This window comes from Corvus cornix, chromosome 5 (genome assembly GCF_000738735.6).
Source record: "Corvus cornix cornix isolate S_Up_H32 chromosome 5, ASM73873v5, whole genome shotgun sequence".
In the NCBI taxonomy this organism is placed as follows: Eukaryota; Metazoa; Chordata; class Aves; order Passeriformes; family Corvidae; genus Corvus; species Corvus cornix.
Window position 1 is genome coordinate 56,585,571 of NC_046335.1, and position 20,544 is coordinate 56,606,114.

A 20,544-nucleotide genomic window follows, 5' to 3' on the forward strand; every position below is an offset into this window, starting at 1 on the left:
CTTTAAATCATTATTGTGCAGAGAGGAATGCTAAAGGTTTCCCAAATTTATCATTCAGCCCATACTGGAAAGAATATTAAGCACACAAAAAATGCACCAGCCTAGTTCCGACTTGGATTTTCACTCACAGAAAAAACACTGTAGATAAAACTTGGATCTTTCCATTACCTACAAGGTTAATCCCTGTTCCACAACCCCATTTATAGGGTTACCTATCTGAAAAGTAGCAGTTTCATCTAAAAAGAGACATCCAGGGAGGAACTGGTTTCTTATTTTCCCCTGAAAACAGGAAATTCTTTGCAGAAGGGGCAAGACAAAGTGTTAGTCCTTGCTGGGGGCTGAAGTAGGTGCAGAGCTACTACAGGTACCATAAGTAAGGAACACTGCAAACACATGCACCTAAAACTTGGGAATCAAATAAATGACTCATGCACACCAACAAAAAAATAAATCAGAACAGCCTCTTAACCTCCCCTGAAATACCAGACAGACCCAGTGAGTCAATATTACAAACAACAAGCTCCACAAGAAAATGTGTGCCAGAACAAGTCACCCACACAGTGACTTGCCATTTTCTTCCAGGTTTCCCCATCTTTTCAAATGGGCATCTACATAATTTGTTCTATTTACAAGAAGAGCAAACACACACCCCATTAGCAAAACTATCAATGACATCATTAGTTTGTTTCTACAGCCCATAATTATGTGTACAACAGACCACAGGCTAACACCAAAAGCGGGAGACCATGGATTCCAGCCTTTATGCTTTTGGTACCACAAGCAAGAAAAATACTAGGAAAAAGAACCACCCAGCAAACCCTGACCAACCTCAACACAAAAAAACCCAAGACAGTATCAGCAGGAAGAGACATGCAACTGCCTGAAAATTGGAAAAAAGTTACTGAAATAATATTCTTTACTTTGAACCTCCTATAGTAAGAAAGACCTACTCTAAGACACTTCTCCACCTCAGTCACTTTAAGTACACTTACACAAATAAACTTAATTTGATTAGTCATTTATGACCACCATAATAAGACTTATTTTAACCTTTTAAACTTTGGGTTTACTCTTCATCACCCAGAACACGTCTGAGCTTAATCTGAAGTGAGTATTAACCCTAAGCCTCCAATTACACTGTCAGACTTTCAGCAAACACTAATACAACTGGTGCTATAGAATAAGGGGCTAATTTTGCACAGAAGGAAGTTCCAAAAAGGCACAAACTCTTGGGAAGCCACAACCCAGACACCCCACTGTAGTCTCTAAATTGTGAGTACAAGTCAACAAGAGGTCATTGCACACCATGACCACTGTGATTCTTCACAAAGGTGGGCTCTACTTCACATATGCTTTTAGAACCAATCCTTACATATTAAACAAAATTAATGGAAACTTAAAGCCTCATGAAACCATCTGCACAGAGGAAACATGGAGAACTATCATTAAGGATCCAAGAGTTTCCTAAATTTTGGCCAGGAGTGGGAGCAATTTGAGCATTTTTCTATTTTTAAGATATAGCACTTGTCACTTCATTGTATTTGTGGCCTACATGACTGTATATGACTGTCTTCCCTCAAAGAAGAGATTTTCAAGTACAAATTTAAATGGCAAAAGTGTTATTTTCATTGCAACCATAACGAATGAAATAAGTAAGTACTTAATGACAGAGCAACTGTCCAAACCTTCTAGTGACACTGGAATGAGGAAGCAACAAGCTACAGTTTGTTGGGGTTTTTTTTTTAAAGCTCATTATTTCTTCCAGTATTTCCAACAGCTGGTAAAAGTAATCATTTGGCAAGGTCTGTCAAGGGATAAAAAAAATAAAAGTGTATTTGCTATGGTAGATTACATATTTTAAACCAAAATGAAAGGCTGGAACATACAAATATTTATGAAAGAACAAGGGGTTTCAGACTTCCAAATTGTGCAATAAATATGCATGCACACACGTTAGTTCAGATAAACACATCCCTTTCATTTTATGCTCCACTATTTAACTCCTTTCACAGATCCATCTTCACAACCTTAGAGATTCACTGAAGTGCTGCAGACACGCAACTCAGTTCTACGTAATACCAGAATAATAATAATAATAATATTAATCAGTAAACCACACATCACCCACCACCCTGAAGATCTCAGGAACAAACATGGTGGTGCTCTACACTTACACGAGAAAGCCCTGGCATCCACATCACACATACCACCCACTGAGGCTGTTAGGCTCCCATGTCCATGTGGATCAGGACAGCTTTCAAGACTTGCTGGTATTGTTTGAAATGCTTTATAAAGTCATGTGTGAAAATTCAGCTTTTTTTTTTCCCCTGGAAAGCCACCATTTAAATTTCATCTGGGATATTGATTTGCACAGACGTAACAATTTCTGGTGCACAGAGATCACACACCTCTTTGTGGTAAGGGGGAAAGGATGACCCAAGATTGACCAGAAGTCATTAACCACTTCAGAAGATACACACACACAGAGGAGGAATTACTGGAACCCCTGGATGAGCTTGGCATCCAACTGCAATAGCACACACAGACAACATGGGATAAGTGGAGCTGTGTCTCATTAGCCTCGTTGACAGAGACACAGTTTAAAAACAACACCAAGCCTGGTAAGCAGCTGCTTGGCAAGACAGTGTTTAGACAGCCAATTTACTTTGAGTTCCAGCCCAAAAGATGCAGCCCCGTTTCTACTGATGTTTGCTGCTGAGCTTTTCTTTTTTTCTGCTCTACTGCAAATTTATCCAAACTTTCAAAAACCAAAATCTTAGGCTTCTACTTGTAACTAAATGAATATCACTAGACAGTTTGCAACAACTCATCCTCCAGTGAAAGGCTACAAGTAAGATGTTTTCCTGTTCTTAGAAGACCATTAAAACAAAATCCTTCTTCAGCAACATCCTTGTCACACCAGTCGAGGAAAACACATCATTCCTAATGACACAGTGATGCTCCCAGTCTTATCCCATCAGATCAGATGAGCATTAAGAAGTTTGACTGACTTGGATGCACCACTGAACAAAATCTACCAGGCTTAAATGAAAAGATACAGAAAGAGGAGTGTTAATTAAGTTCTCCCTCTGGTTCATTCCTTGCCATTACACAGCTATGGAATTACAGATATCAGCTCATCCATGGAATTCAGAGGTACCTAAAAAACCTTATTTCAGACTACTTATATACTCAAACCTTGCAGCAATGGTTACACTGGGAACCTGAGTGGCAACAACCACAGATTAAGTACTTCTAGATACTGTCCTGTATCTTTCCATACATCACCCTTGTATTTTCAATGCTACTTAGCAAAATACTCATAATGATTCAAAGGTCTAGAATGAGGATCCAATAAAACCAAAATACAATTAAAAAAGAAACTGAAGGGTAAAGGTTCTAGTCTAACCTCAAAATATCCAGTATTTGCTTGAAGCAGTGCAACAGATAGGCCAGAAACTACTTTTTCTGGTTTCTCCTAGCAGCCCACAACTACTGGACCTGTGCCTACACCAGACCTCACCACTAAACAACAGAGGTGCAAGGACTGCATGTTAAAGCAGGAGAGAAGAGCCACAAGAATCTGATGGGGAACCTGCTGACAGTACACAATCAAAACATGCACTGATTGACCAAAATTTTAGGCCAACTTTCAAAATTCATGTTCAAGGACAAGTCATACAAGTTGTTCTTGCCTAAGACAGGTATTTCAGCTACCAACCACACAGGTTAAGCAAGAAGGAAACACTTTTTTATCTACCAGCTTTTGTATTACTCGCTCACTGGTGTGTATTTTAAATCTACTCATATTACTAAAACGGATTCCTTTATGTGGTGAAATAATATGAACAATAACACACAAGTTTCTCTGCTAGAATAGCTGCCTCTAGTGCAGCCATTAAAGTGCTCAAATTGGCAATAGACACGGTGCTCATTTTCCAGTGGCATCACACCCACGCCTTGAATTCACTGAGAAAATAAAACGTATTTCTTTAGGAAAAAAAACCCTGTCAGAATCAATATCACAAGTTAGCAATTCCCTATCCAATAGGGAATCTTTTCAACCGAGTATGAGGATTTCAGACTAAGCCATTAACTTGCAAAGGCTCAGAACAGAGAGCTTCCCAGTCTCACATTCAAAGCAATGTGACCATCATGCAATTTGTAAATGCAGCGCAATAGGCCAGTTCTGCTTTCCAAACCACTGCCAGACTTGTTCCCATGCACAACAATACTCATCTCCAAGCATTTTAATGAAAAATCAACTATTTCTGATGGAAAAGATATGCACTGTTTTGTGGCTGATATTCATAGGACTTCTCATGTTACTCTGTGCTTCACTCCTTGCCTCTAAGCCATTAATTGCAAATGACTCTGCTGCTGGGGAAAGAGCATCTTTGGAAATGCAAGACTGGAAAACCCTACACTTCCATGGAAAGTATTTTTCTATTTGCATACTAGCAGGTCTCCAGCAAGCATGACCACTGGGCATCACCTTTCTCAGGACTCTCTGGATGTATTTTAGGATCTTACCCTGGGTCTAAAATGGCCAGGATGCTTCAAGGGCAAGTTTAAAAAGAACAAAGAGCAAAATAAAGCCCCTTATGCAAGGGCTCAAATGAGAAAATCCATTTTTCATTAGAGCATATTAGCATAATCACAAGACCTTACTTTTGTTAGACAAAAATTCTTCTGTTGATCACAGAGGGAAATTCACAGCAGAATCAGAAGAGTCTAACTCAGACTTAGGAATTCTGAGTACCCCGGGAAATAACACAGGCCTTAATATCACCACTGCCTGTCTCCAGAAAAATGCAAATTAGGTTGTGAAAAAGACTACAAACCCCTTCCCTCCTCCAAAAACCAACAAACCCACAATTTCTCAGCTTTTTTCTGTCTCTTTCACTAGCTTACTGTGCTCTGTTGCTGAGGCTTGGACAGACCACTGGGGTCATGGAGTATAAACATAGCCAAACTGTCAGCCAAAAATTGGAAAGATTATAGCTAAAAACCACAGTAGAATATATGCTGAAACACAGTGAGCCATCACAAAGCTGTTCCATGCCAAGCTTCTTGGTTCTCCATTTGCATTGCTTCCGAGGAGAAGGAAGAAACTGAGGCAATTATTGTTACAAAAAGGTAACCTTTATTGGTACAGAAAGGTCCATCTTTATGGAAAGAAAGATCCAGGCAAAACCACCACCTTTTATTTCTGGTTTCAGTTTGGTGTGTGCCTTTCCACAAAGAAACAATGGAGGCCCTATCCCAGAGTTCTCACCGCGTATTTATACGTCAAGATGAAGTCCTGCAAAGATGCAAACTTTCCACAATTTAACACAGCTTTTCATTCTCCTTGTGTGTATACCTTTGAAATAGAGGTCAGAGCCAAACAGTAAATGCAAAGGCTTTTTTGTGAGAGCACTGTATTGTTTCTCTGCAGTTATTGTATATCTGCAAAACTAACTTGTTCCAACTGTGTTTTTCCTTCATGGAGCACAAGATTTGCTACTCAACAACCATCCCATTCCAAGGCTGCAGAGAGAAAGGAGTAAATTTATATCATTCTTCCATTGTATGAGGGTTTCCACAGTGGTGCGAATTTTGTTTAAATTCATTTTCAAAAATAATTTCTTCTGCTCCTGTAGCTCTGTTGCAACTCTAAAACAACAACTCTAAAACACAGCAACTCTAAAACAAACTTCTAGAATACATCACCTTTAGTACAATATTCATAGAAAGCTCAAAATACTTTAGAGGAAGGAACAAATGAAAGGCTTTTACATAGTCACAATCCTGAATTCACTGAACTTGCATCCCTCCCATCATCATCTCATTGTTCAGCTTACAGAAGTATTCCTGCATCTTCTCTGTCGGCCTCTGCTTTATCCAGAGCTTTTCTGGATAAAAATCTCCTCTGTTTCTGAGGGAACAGATATCCCCCTCCTGCCTAACCACTTACATCACCAAGGGAATCATCCCCTTGATTGCCCTAACAGTACATTAGCAGTTAAATATATACATATATATATATATATATATATATTCTACCACTTAGGCTTGCGTGCCTGAAAGAGCAGATGATGCCCACTCAAGCAGCTTTTCTACACTCAGATCCCCCATCAATTTCAATGCAAATTCCCCACAGAGAATGACTACAAAGACTGGGCTCCTGCAAATATTTATAGCATAATTCAACACAGTTAATGAAGTAACCATGACACAAACCAGAGAGAATACCAGTTTACTATGTCAGTCCTTAGCCACATAAACAGAAATTAATATGTACACATAGATATCATCTAAATCATGAAACAACTACAGGTTCTGCATTGCTAAATAGTGCAGCTGTAACAACACAAAAAAACCCCTTGAATCCTGAAAGGTAAAGATGTTTAACAGACAAACAAACAGTAGAAAAGCTAAATTTCACTCTAAGGGAAAAAAAAAAGGTGTGGAAAATCAGCATAGGTGACCTAATTTATGGTTCAGTGTTTCTTGAGTAGATACAGTAATATGCAAACTACTTCCATACTAGCAAAAAGGGGGAAAAAAGGGCTTCAGGTTAAATGTCATCAACTAAAAAAAATACAGCAATTGAAGGATGTGTATTTACATGAAAGGTATCCAAGTATGACAATAGTACCCATCTCTTAATTTCCAATCATCAGTTTTACACTTTTTACACATTGCCTGAGAGGTAAGTTCCTAGTATTGAGTGCTTATCAGTGCACACACTGGCAATTTCAAGCAGATCTGCTCACGAGAAACAAGATTTCTGAGCTGCAGTCATCTCATTTTTACAAACATCTGCTATCTTTAATGCTTTAGGATTTAACATTCAAAAGAGTATATGCAGCATCTAGTGATTTAAAAGATTTTCTTCCTCACAGTAAAACCCTTTAAAAATACGCTTCTGTGTTCATATGCTCCTATTTCAGTTGTATTAGGGAAACTGATAGAAATTAACCTAAAACCTAATATTCTACTCCCATAACTACATAAAAATCATACTTCAATCTACTACTCCTACCCTTGCTTTTCCAAAAAAATAATACTTGAATTATATACAATGTGTGAAGTCAATTATATTAACTCCCTAATTAGATATTCTTTTCCCATTACCCAAAAAATTGGTATTAGATGCAATGGAAGTGTGCACAACACGTTATTAATCACTGTCAACAATGTGAAAGGTTGCAAAGATAACTACTCATCGTTATAGAATCTGGGCAGGTGGCCAAAAAGAAAAAAAAACACACACATGGATATTAAGTTATCATCAGAGGTTATGAATAGTTTTTGGCTTCCGAAGTTCAACACTCAAACATCTGACATGCTGCCTGGATCTCCCTCACAAAGGCCTTGATTTCAGAAGGGTTTAACTGCACGATGTTCACTGTGAACATGCAGTGCATTGCCACATATGCTGACTGACAACGTGCTTGGACTGTAGACACACAAGAAGCTAAGATATTGGAGCCTAAGACTCAATTTGGAACCATTTGCTGAAGTGCACAGTCACATCTTCCTCTCAGGCATTAAGGAAGAAACGAACCTATTAAACACTCACCATGTTGTTTTATGATATCTTTGACGTTATCTGCGAAGGAGACAACACTACATTACAAATAAAAACAAACAGTCTTTATCCAGCCATTAAACACAAATCAAGACTGAATGCTTTCATTATTTAGAGGCTGTAAAAAAATTCTAAACTGAAATCCACTTTCTAGTTTAATAGGAATGGATATAGCAATGGAAAATAACTCATAACATAAAAAGCACTCTAGATTACTAATCTTAATTGGCAACAAAAGATTATCATTGAAGTTCATCATAGCAATTGACTTGCAATAGAACAATTTTGGCATACTATTCTCTTTCAGAAGAAAATTAGTCATTCCAAACTCCCAGATGAATTTGGTCATGATAACTGGACACCCCTTAAGTTGGCTAAAAACACGTGCAAGCTTTAAGGAAACATAATTAGATCCTGTTGTATCCTCCGAGGACCACACTAACAGGCTTTACATTGCCTCTCTTCAAAAGGCCCACGCCCAGCTGGGGCAGCAGCTACAACACACTCTGGGGCACTCTTTGCAGTGTGAGGTTGTTAACAGTACATGTGGAGGTTCATCAGGGATTGGGGGGTTGCCTTCCTGACCCCAGGAACAGATGCAACTGAGGGACTATGGGGTAAATGAAGCACACCTACAGCACTGACTGTGGGGCACACAGCACTTGCCAGGGTTGAGACAGAACAGACTCTGTCCTCCTCTCACCATTCCCTAGCTTAGACTCCCCCCATGCCAGACAAGATTCACAAGAAAAATAAGAAAAACCACTCTTCTCTGTCCTGAATATTTGAAGTACACCTGCTGAGAGGGCTTACTGGACAAGTTGCAATCAGAACCACTACTGTAACCCAAAGAAGCAGGACATGAAAGACCTTTATACTATGCTTTCATCCAAAATCATGAAATCTATTAAATAAATTAGTGGTTTATTTGGAAGACACCTAGCAAGATAAACCAATTAGCATGTATAATTTGTTTATACACACACCTCTTGAGACATTCAAAACATCTTGGAACAATCTTAATCCTAAATCGTTCTGCACTTGATAGTGACCAGTTTTTACTGCAGAGGAAGTGTTACTGATCATGATCCATCCTCTTATGGCAGAGGAAGTGACAGTGAGGAGAAGACAGCAGTTGCTGCTTCATCATCTTCAAAGGCATGTACAACTGATGTAGATTAGACAAAGTTCTTCAGCTGTCCTTGCTCTCCAAGAGCACAGGGCAGCACCAGAGGGGGATCACCTCCACTTTCACACCTCTGGCTCTGCAGGACACTTCTCTCAGCCCAGCCACTCTTTTCAGAACACACCAAAACCCTGTATAGACAGGAACTGTCTGCACCTCAATGCACACATGAAAAGCATGTTATGGAACAGTAAAAAAAAAAAAAAGCTACTATGGAACAGTCATTTACAGACTGTAGAGTATTGTGCTTTTGTTGTGGTTTCTAAGGGGTATTTTTTTTTGTAGTTGTTTAGAAACAAGGACACTTCAATTTTTAAGCGATTTCCTCATATAAGGTGAATGCTTGCATCATACTTGCTTTCATGTTGCCTGTGTTCTTGTCTGCAAAACTAGAGCAAGTATTTCTCATCATTTATCAAGATTATCCATTTCTAATGTCCATTTTACTTACAGCAACAAAAACCCCAAATAAAAAACAAAACCAGCACTGCAAGAACAAGCCAGTTCTCCTCCAGCTTCCCATCCTCCATCACTCTTCTGTTCTCCCCAATCCTGAGCTCAGCCAAAGATCTTGGAGCTATACTGCCTAAAAGCCACAGAGGGCCAGGCTGACAGCTGGATTCATCTGAAAATGATGCTCACCCCCAAAAGAAAAAAAAACAAAAAAACAACCAAACCACTACCCGCCCCCCCCACCCACTTCTAAAAGAAAAAAAAAATTAGCTTAATCCAAGAGGCATCCAATACTGGGATCTGTGTGTCTCAGATATTCCCATCTGTGTAGGGCAGCACTGAAGGGGTCACCCAAACAAGTCAGCCCTTGAAATGGGAAGCTGCACCAGCAGGACAGTGGCAGACAGATCAGTCCAACCCATGTAACACACTCAGATTGTGAAGGGCTCTTTTGTCTGAACTTTTTAGTAAAGCTCCAGAGATGCTTCTTGCTGTCGGAACATACCCAGGTTGGGCCAATTACCACCATGCAGCTGCAGCACTTCCCAACTCAGATCCAGCCATAACAACACAGAGAACGAGGGAGGGAGGATTTCCTTTCACACCTCAGCACTTCACACACTCCCCTGAACCACAGAGCTCCGTCTTTCCTGCTATTATTTACAACTGACAACTGGAGAATAACATTCTCCTCTATGAAGAGATATGCTTAAACACAAGGAAAACTCCCAACAGCTGCAAGCTGAAAATATATTACCTACAGATAAAGACAGGTGAACACAGAAGACTGAAAACAAAACATTGTGTTTATGCCATTATTGATTACAATGTATGTTACAAAATCTGGATTTTCTGCTAATGCAGTACATATCTTCTGTCTCATTGGGATTCCATCAAAGGACTAAACACATTGACTTCACGCTCAGCCACTGTAAATACAGTGCATGATATCAGACCACCCATGAATTCCAGGCTCTTAGGAAAGCAATCATCTGCCTATCTATCTAGAAAGGCCCTTGCCCGTACATGCTTCCATCTATTTTGGCATTTCAGTGTGCTGTACTGCACTCCAGGTTACTACGTAGCTTACACAAGGTGAAAAATCTCCCCCACACTAACCTTTCATCCTCTGCCAGCTAGTCTATTATGCCATGTCATCTGAGTTTTAAAAGGATGCACCCATGTATTCATTTTCCCCACCTGATAAATATTTATGAATATTTTATTCCAGTCCTAACACATACACACTATAACTAATCTTCCTTTTATTTAGCCAAGTATCTTAAAGGAAAAGGAGTTTGAAGACAGGCTATTCCTATTGCCAAGCCTGAGCTCCAGAAATCAGCATATTAATCAAAATAATGCCAGTTTGGAAAGCAAATTAAAGAGACAACAACAGCAACAAACCAGCACATAAGATTAATATGAGTTTCACATCAATGGAGTGAAGCATTTAAAACCTGTGAAAATTACATGTTTGAAATAAAGATCTCTTCTGGTGTTTCTTGGTGGTTTTCTCATTCAAAGGATGTGAGCTATTAGCCTAAATAACAATAAAGCACAAACATTATGCAATTAAGAGATAGCTGATGCACCTGTCATTCACTTCTCGTATCTTATGTTGATTTTGATCAAGGCTGATATGGGAAGGGCACACCTTCAATAACTGATTTAGCACCATCTAGTTTTTGTTTGACTTCTTTAACATTCATGTTATGAACCAATGGAACAGTAATAGAACAACTAAGGTCCAGTTCATGCTCATATCACAAAAAAATTTAACTACAATCCAACTTTCCTTACCCTACGCCTTGCAATTCTGCGATCTCTCCAGTTTCTAACCACTATCATTCCTACTGTGTTCACAGGATTTACTTAAAAATTTTGAATATCACAGGACTAAATTGACGACATTTTAAAAATTCATTACCTTGTTTGACATGATACAACAAACATCAATGAAGAAAACAAGGCATCTGAAATAGGAAACTTCAGAGAGAGACAGTGAAATAACACAGGCAATTCCATCTGCCTTGTTACATTTTTGGAGTAGTCATATCGGATGTATGTTGTTTATCCAAAACAAATCCTCCAAGTTACTGAGGATCTGATAGTCACTGCTGTCATCACAGCAAAGAACTGAAAGACTTTAGAAAATAAACTGCAAACTAAATGCTTGCAGCACGTAGAGTTCTCATCTTCCACCTATAAGTGAGGTTTTTCATAACAAGCCTACCTTGTCTCTATCGATTTCTCAACTGTTACCAGATCTCAGAAGCTACTCTCTTGCCCCTCAGCTCCCTTGAATACAACTCCATTTTAGTGCAGAATACTTGAAAAATAGCTATGCAAGCCTGAGTACATATTTATTACCATCAATGTGCGATAGCCTCAAGAGACATCCACGCATCATAATCTGTTAGCAAGAAAAGGAATCACAGTCTTCAATACCATGCTATTTTTTCCCTAATGCTGCAAGGACAAGCTAATTTGTAAGCCAGATCATTTCTTTCTAAAGGATGAATGACAGTCTTCTGTAAGGAAGAGGCTTTTATAATTCTACCACAAAAAGGGCAAGATATTTTTTCCCTCTACACAAAAACTGATCTCCATCCTCTCACTGACTTTTACTTCCATGGGAATGTTGCAGGAGTCTCTCGAAGTCTCCCAAAAATGGGTCTGGTTCCCATCAGACACTGCAGCAGACTCCTGAGAAGCTAGAGAAAGGCTGAGGTCTCTACACTGTCTCCATCTCCCCATAACACTGTACACAGAGACCATGGGCCACTGTCACATCCTTCCTCTAGGTTACATTGCATTGCCAGATAAAGAGCAGAAACAGAGAGTGAACTGACTGGCAAAAGGGTTTGTGCAAGAAAAGGGAAGAAACTCAGATGTATTGGCCCTTCCAGTCTTCCTCTGCAAAGGGAAATCACAACTTGATCTAGAAGACAATAGCAAGGTACTGCATTACAAAGGGAATTCACCTGGGAGAATAAATTTACTTAGTCCAGCAGTCTCCTACAAGTTACTTTAGAGCTAGACCAATGTGACCTTGAACAATTTTAGAAGAAAATAGCCGTTTTCATCTGTAACACACCTATTTTACTGCCAGGTTCTGTTACATTTTAAGTATTCCTCTTAGCAACCCTTTGAAAATAACACATGAACATGAATGCATACACAGACATATGATGCTTTTCAAGGAGGAGTACCTAAGAAATACACATTTGTCACACTCACCAAGAATTCCTTTATCTGCACTGCAACAGGAAATATGCTTAAAGTCATCTGTTGAACTGGATCTTAACAGAGAAACCTAATTTCTTTGTTAAAGAATATACTAGAGCTTTGCTGCTACTGGAAGATGTCACTAATATTTGTTTCCTAAAGTTATGAATTGCTGCAGGGTGCAAGCATAAATAAATCTATATCACATCTGTCAAACTAGACTATAATCAACCAGAAAAACCCCTAACACTGAATGCCTAAAAATAAATACTGACAAATGCAGGCCTGTCTCTCCCTAATGCCTCCTTTTCTGGAAGACCCTTGAGTTTGGAAGACTCCAAGCTTTGTAATACACCCTAAAATTAGTAAAGAAGTCTGAATTACCACAGAGACTATTTCCGGTACACTCCTTCCTCCTTTTCCTCATTCCCTTTCCTACCACTCCCTTCACCAGGAATATCACAATAGATAACTGACCTCAGGGATATCAAATTTGCTTCCAGGCACAGACACAGCAAGAGGCAATGTCTGACTGTCCAATTTGAATTTCCCAGCTATTTAGGTTTTGAAGTATTTTATACCATGGCCCACACATTATTCTAAGTGACAATTACTTCAAAGCCAGAGGGTAGCCATTTGCATAATAATGAACATTTTTCTAAGGAGGTGTGCAGGAAACTACACGCTAATGAGTTAGAATGTGCATTATCTGAAAGTCACACTTGCTTTACAAAAATGAGTAAACACACAACCTCTAGTGTTTACCTTCTTGTACCGTTTATGTAACACACAGAGACACCTGTCCTATTAAATGCACAGGACACAGAACTTACTCTTGCAACACTGACTCACCTGACACTCAGTAATTTCCATTGGACTTTTCCCATGTGTAAGGGCTGTGGGAGTGGGGAAGCAGTGCATCAGGGGAAATGCATCCTATGGCACAGAAAACATGGGTTTGCTATGTCTTAAACACAGAAAAAATGAGGGAAATACAGCAACTTCTGCTAAACCACTGTAAAAGAAGGGCATGAGAGATGAAATGCATTTCACAGCTGCAGAAGCATTCCCAAAAACACTGTGGCATAAGGGGTAAGTTTTTTTACAATCTAACTAGTAACAGAAGAATTTTTTTACTAGGTAGAGAGCTCTCCTTAGCATCCTACAACCCTCTTTAATATCAGAAGTTAACTTTATTTTGAAAAAGTGTTCTTATACTCCAAAGAACACACCCTACACTACATAGCACTTACCTGTATTTACTGCTTGAGCTTTTTGGTTTCATTACCTTTGAAATTAGATTGATGAAGCCATTAGGATCTTAGCTATCATATATATATATATATATATATAAATATAAATCCTCATTTATACCACAGGATGTGGAAAACTGGAGTAAGAGGTTCAATAATGCACTGAGCCACAGCTACAGCATCACGTCCAGCTTTCACTCTTTAACCCACACTCACAAGGGCCCCAGACAAGGGACCCCAAAGCCAACTGAAGGAGACAGAATATATAATCCACCCCAGACTGGAGATTTTCCACAGAATCAAGATGCCTGGCTAAATTTTGAAATATCCCAGCTAACTTATGACCATTAATAGTCACAGTCATCCAAGATAAGAACAATAATCATATGTAATGCCTTAGGGTTTTAAAGCCTGTTGTCAGCAGCAGCAGCTGGAAGAAGGGCTGGATTTCTTCCCTACACACAAGGCAAGCAGCTGATGCATCATATTGCTGGGTTTCTGTCCAGCTCTGAAAGATCAGCTATTGATCAGTGCCACTGGCAGTACAGCACACCAGACACTGTTGTAGGATTTGAATGAGCAGATCACACCAGTGTAGTCTTAATCTACCATCAGAGGAGAGGGAGGGAAAAGCCAGTTTAAAACCACGTGCTGTGTAGATACACACAAATGCAAGCAGGGAAGTCCTTCCAGACACAAGCAGAGTCAGGGGTGCCGTAGAATGTCCTCATCAGCACCGATCCTCACTCCTTTAAGACTGGAAACAATCAACTCTTCCATATTATTCAAGACAATTTCAGCAAACAGAAATAATTTCTGCCTGATTTTGTACAGTTCCATTTACAACGGCATCTGCACTTACCTGATGTGTAAACTGTCTACCATGCAAGCATTTTCAGAGGCATGCATGCCAGGATTTTGGAAAAAGCCCTCAAGAATAATTTGGGCAAGCCTAAGACCTCAAGGAATCACACACAAGCTTTTTTCATTGTACAGTAACACAGACATGGGGAAAGGACAGGGCAAAGAGACGAATGACAGAATTACATGAGCCAGTTCTAGCTGAGACTTTGCCACAGAGTCCTCAGGCACACAAGGTTCACCACTTGCAGTCGAACCTTTGATTGGCTGACATCACCACAGATCCTTTGCATCGCATCCTAAACTTACACAAGCTGGAAAAGAATCACCCTTGAATCTTAAGAAGTTTGCAAAATTCCTTTAACTAGACAAAGATTACAAGAGACATCAGCTGAGTAAGCAAGATCCTGTGTTTACACTATATAAACATTTTTGACAATATGGGAAATTTCTTTAAGACCAGGGTCTGTCTGGGAGAGGGCTGGCAATATCAAATCACACTCCTATAACTCTCTCATTAAAACCCTTGCAGAAAGAACTTTTAGAGAAAATAGAAGAACAAAATACCTTGTAGCAACCATTAAGGTGAAAACCTGCATCACAAAAACAAACACAACTACATGTTTCTTTGAGCCAATTTCTCAGTGAAGAGTGGTTTAAAATAGTTACAGACAACACACCCACAAGAAAGAGTTTCAAAAGCATCTTAAGAGCAGGAAATTTATGACTTTACGCAGAAGCCAAGCCCTGGACAGATCACCAAGGTACATCCATGTAATTAAAATCTCCCAAATCTGATTCTGTGATTATAAGGTTTAAAGTAAATTTATTAACAACCTTAATTACTGCAATAAAAACATAAAATCCAGTCAGGAACTAAAATTTTACAGAGATTGTTATGTTTATAGAGGGGTTTACATATCTGCAAAACAAAGGAGAAGCTGACATCTTCTCAGTTCTCCTGCTCAGTGAATTTTTATTGCATGTGTATTTCCATAAAAACCCAGTTAGTTAAATTATCAAAACACCACAACACAGCTTGCTGTAATTTCATAAGCTAAGTCTTGCTGCAATTTTTAAGTGGTTATACTTGCGTGCTTCCACACTGGCTCAGCAGCACAGTACCCAACTGCATTAATGTCTCAGCACAAAATTCTGCTAATAAACATGGTACTCAGCCACCATTACCCTGCTTTAAACAACACAAGTCCTCAGTATAAGCAGGTCAATACATGTGAGACTACTTATGCTCTTTAAACTGACTTTGATATAAAGGTATCAGCAGAGCATCCTCAAGCAAATGGGAACTGTATCAATAATAAGCCAGGAAAAGCACAAACCCAGGAGAAAGCTAAAGCATACGGCTTCAGTCACGGGTATCACAACGACTGCTCCAACAAAAACAAGAGAGAAAGACGCCCCATGAAAACAGTGTTAGTCTGCTTGTAACACTGTAAAACTGCAGCTCGCACATTCTTCATTCAAAATAAAAATAATAAAAGAAAAAAAAAAAAGAGCTGAGGATGTTTACTCTAAAGTAGCAAAAGGAGAAAAAAAATACTGGAAGACCACCATCAGTCTGGCTTTAAAAGGTCCAGTACCAAACACACTCTGCCTCTGTGGCAGCATGAGCAGGTAGCTTGAACTGATATTTCAAAGTCCAGGACGAAAACTTTTCTGCAGTCAAAACCAAAAATGTTCACAAACCCATGCACAAAAACAATCAACCACCACAACACCACAAGCCTGTGAGGTCTACTATTACCATGCTACTTTCTGTGCTGCTGACAACACAGTCCTTCCTAAAACCTACCAGCCCAGGACACCAAGTAAGTGCAAATAAATCTCTAACAAAAAATTAAAATCTCAAGTTTAGCGGAGACAACTGTTTAGTTAGACAATAGAGCACATCTAAGCATAAAATACACATTTACAGAGATCCTTCCAAAGTCTGAATGCATTTCACAGTTACATTTTACTCATCATTCAGTCAAAGAGGGTTCAGCCAGGCAGAGCAGAAGACACTTCTGTCACTACTGCACATACACATTTCTTTAGGATGTCCCACTAACTTAGAGCTATGGACCTGAATGGAAAGTCAAGAAGAAGAGGGAACGAAGGATGGAAACCAACTGAAGAAATATTTCTTCTCACTCATCAGCAGAAAATGCATTTAATCAGAACACAGGGCAGCACTAAATTTTTCGTGACAAAGGACATGAAAATGTACCTAACTATATTATTTTAGCAGCATTTTTTACTTCAAGTCTCTTCTTCAAGGAAAAAAAAAAGTAAATATCTGAATTCACTGCTCAAGAGTGACCATCCATTTTATATCAAAACAATACTCTACACACAAACTTCATGGACAAAAAGTCTATAGCATCACCTATATTACTCTTGTATTTGAAGACTCTGTTGCCAAGGTCATATCCTGGCATAAAGCCTGCTCACTATTCACATCAGTATTCATGTTGGTAATCCTGCTACCTTCAGATGGTCAGCTTACACGGTTATTAAACCTGATCAAATTCTTCACTTGTACATTACCAGTTACATGGAATTTGGCAATGTAATTCCCACTAGAGCCAACTTAAGACATGTAGATAGCTGTATTGCTATCCCAAAGATTAATATGAGTCCTCTTAAACTCAGCCTGGGAAGCTGTGATGAGTGAAAAGAACCTGCTTCAGCTGATCTCAGCAAAGTCAGAGGCAGCCCAGTTTTGAGTTCTTGAAGATCAGCCAACACATAAAGAGCAAAACCCCATCCCTCTAAAAACCAAGCACAAATACTAAATCTTGTCTTACTTTAATCAATATACCTACTAAGTTGATAACCAGAAATACACTTGGAAAAAAAAACCAAAACAGAAAACTAAGCTTTAGTTCTACACCACAAATGCAAACATAGCATTCTGTACTTTACTTGGAAAAGACAAGCCAGATCCATCATCGTGGGGTGTATGTACACAGACTGATTTCTTACTGCTTCAGAAACACTAAACAATGGTTGACTTTATGTCCATAATACATGGTGATAAAATGGAGAATGCACTCACCTGATTAAAAATTAGCTTGATCTTATTTCTTCCAGCATAAGCCTCACTTCCAATAACAAAGTCTCTATTGAAGAATAATTTTAACAGCCTTTGATCACATATCCACTTTTCCCTATCAGAAATCTAAGAATTTTAAGCTTAGGAACACTAAAGTTTACATTACTATTCAACTCCATAATAACAACAACTGAATTGCATCAACATTATTATTATTCCAAACTCATTTTTCCCAGTAAGCGTAAGTCTAAGCAAAACTCTCATGAGTAACCTTTCCCTGAAAAATTCTATAGGAAATGAAATGTAATACTCTATTAAGACTTGTTTTGCAAACAGAAGCGAGAGAGATCACCCAAGCATGCGGAGTCATTAAAATGGATCTTACATATATCATTATAAATTTAATAATCTCCATGACGGCTAGAGTTCAAGTTAAAATGAATGTCAGCAAAGCATGACCAATTGATGTTATCCCAGCTGCCACTGAGCCTCACTTGGGGTTATATTATATATTCAGAGGCCCCATGCTACATGTGCACCAAACACCCAGAGCCAGGAGCAGATGGGAGATGTAGGCTCCCATACCTATCAGCAAGGAGAGACAGACATAATTGCATATTAATTTCAGTGCATCAAAACAATTACAGCATACTTTGGTGTCACAGGTCGCAAATGTTTTTGCCATCACACCCCACATGCAGTATAATGCTGTACACTTAAGAAGGGGGGGGGGGGGGGGGGGGGAGGGAAGTGTTCTAGCAGCCTCCAGAAATTAAGTCAATAGAAGGATTTTGTTTCAACCCATATTGATTTACTTCAGTCCCAAAATGCTTCCTTGAAAAATGCAGAAGGAAGACCTTGGCAACTTGTCAGTTAATAGATCATGCTTGGTGCAATTAAAATACATTCAGGAGTTTTATTTTGTTCCCCAAATAAATGTTCCCGAACTGCTATTTCTCTCCAAGCAAACAGCTGCATTTTATCCAATTTCTGAAAGTTTTCCAGGCTGCTTAGATTTCTAATGGGGTGACAGAGAAACCACTTTTATTCTTCAGCAGACCTGATGAAACTGTGACACTAACCTCCCTCTCCCTGAAATTAGACAGTGCTGTTGAACAGCAAAATAATAGCTGATGGTCAGGTTTTTTTCCAACTCACTTTTCAACTGAAAAAAAAAAAATCACACAAGGAAAAGGAGCTCTCCACACAGAGCTCAACACAGCGTTTTCTACCCTCCACCAACTCTGCATGGAGGACAACATCAATGATTTATACAGCAGAAACATGTCAAAGTTTTAGTTTGCTTGACTGGTGCCAACAAAACAACTTTGGAGTCCCAGCTGTTCACAAGCTACAGTTTTGTCTGAGACAAGGACTTCACTTAGGTCAATTTAGTGCACCCCTTTAAGAGGGGATAACACAACACCACCTTGACACACAGAGCTTCCACAAAAACACTTGAGCAAAATAAGGGCCAACAGCTGACATTACACACGTTCCACTGTACATTTTGATTCAAGCCAAACTTATATCTGGCAACTACAGCAAAATGCAAACAGTACCACCAGGACAATGAGGGCACTGGCAAATGTACAACATTCTCAGCAAATTAAAACACCAAACACCAAGAAAGCATTTTTCTAACCACTCCACTAACAATATCTACAGAGAAAAAAAGGTAAACTTACAATAAATCAATAATCTGACCAGACTCACTAAGAGTCAGTATACTTCATTTGCACTGTATGTCTCCCCATCAACAAACAGCCAGAATTCTAGAGATTTTTCCCTTCTTTCACTCTCATCACAATTTCCCCTTCCCTCAGCTCTTTGCCCCATACATTGGAAGAAGCCTGAAGACAAAGACAAACATTTTCTAAAACATATAATCAGGAGATCTACAGCTGGCTGAGCATAGCAAGCAGCAAGTGCAAGTGATAAAAGCATTATGTGGAGCTCTTCTGCCACTTGCATCTCCTTCAGTAATTTAAGCAGAAAGTGTTCCCACCTTTTGTCACTTACCCTTTTTTGATCTTCCAGTCCATGTGTCACAGTCTTTCTTTTCTGATGTTGGCTGGATTCAGAGCCAGGTTCCATTTCCCTGCTACAAAGACTCTTCCAGCCTCCTTAAGCTTTCTCTAAAAATCCATAGTATAAACAAAAAAAAAAAATCTAAAAATAATTTTTAAAAAAGGCAAGATAATTCCTTCAAACCTCGTCCATGTCTTTTATCATCCTTCTAAATTCCTGTTTGCCATCACTGCTCATTATCTTAACAAGCAGCCATTCTGTGAGCCTCTATATCCTATAGTAGCTCAGATGAAGGTTTCCATGTACGTGCCTTACAGAAGGATGACAGAGCTGAATCCAAACCCAGTAGTTTGTGCCACATTATTGCTCCATCAGCAGCCTTTTCAGTGCATTCCTGGCACAGATAATTTATATGTCAATAAAGGTGTAAATGTGCATTTAATCCACTGTGTTGATATTATCAGCATCCCTCTCATGGGCCACCTTCCTCCCATAAATCAATGTAAACACTTCGCAGTGATAATTGCCTTTTGCAAATCTAGCAGGTGTTAATTACGTAAAATCATCCATGCACACTTGTCATCTTCTTCTATGTATTCAAACAAGTACCTAGAAGGGGGTGAAAAAAAGCAGTTTTTACCAGCTTGAAAGAAAACATAGCTACTGATGTTCTTTGCCCACCACCAGGAGCCGCAAGTCAGAACCGATACAATAATTACATGTTTTGAACACACTACACTCCTCATCCAAGCTTCTCAAAATGCTTTGATGCCTATTTAGAGTGTTAGCTTGCCTTTGGGGCTTCTCACATAAAACTGGCCCAGAATGACAATATTGTACATCAGAGCTGAACCTACTGCAACAACACTGACTGAAGCCTGCAAGGATCAAC

General features: G+C 39.1%; 1 protein-coding gene across 4 annotated transcripts in view; it reads right to left on the bottom strand.

Annotated features, from left to right (window-relative positions):
• The window catches only part of NAV2 (neuron navigator 2), a 368,864-nt gene extending 348,613 nt beyond the window's left edge, over positions 1–20,251 (bottom strand). For 3 of the 4 annotated variants that reach the window (XM_019293757.3, XM_010412648.4, XM_010412647.4), the window contains exon 1: positions 19,644–20,251. In XM_019293757.3, coding sequence (XP_019149302.2) covers positions 19,644–19,718 — 75 coding nt within the window. In that variant the 5' untranslated portion in view covers positions 19,719–20,251. The remainder of the gene's footprint in view (positions 1–19,643) is intronic. The other variant, XM_019293758.3, reaches the window with a different exon arrangement.
• Positions 20,252–20,544: the final 293 nt, after the last annotated feature.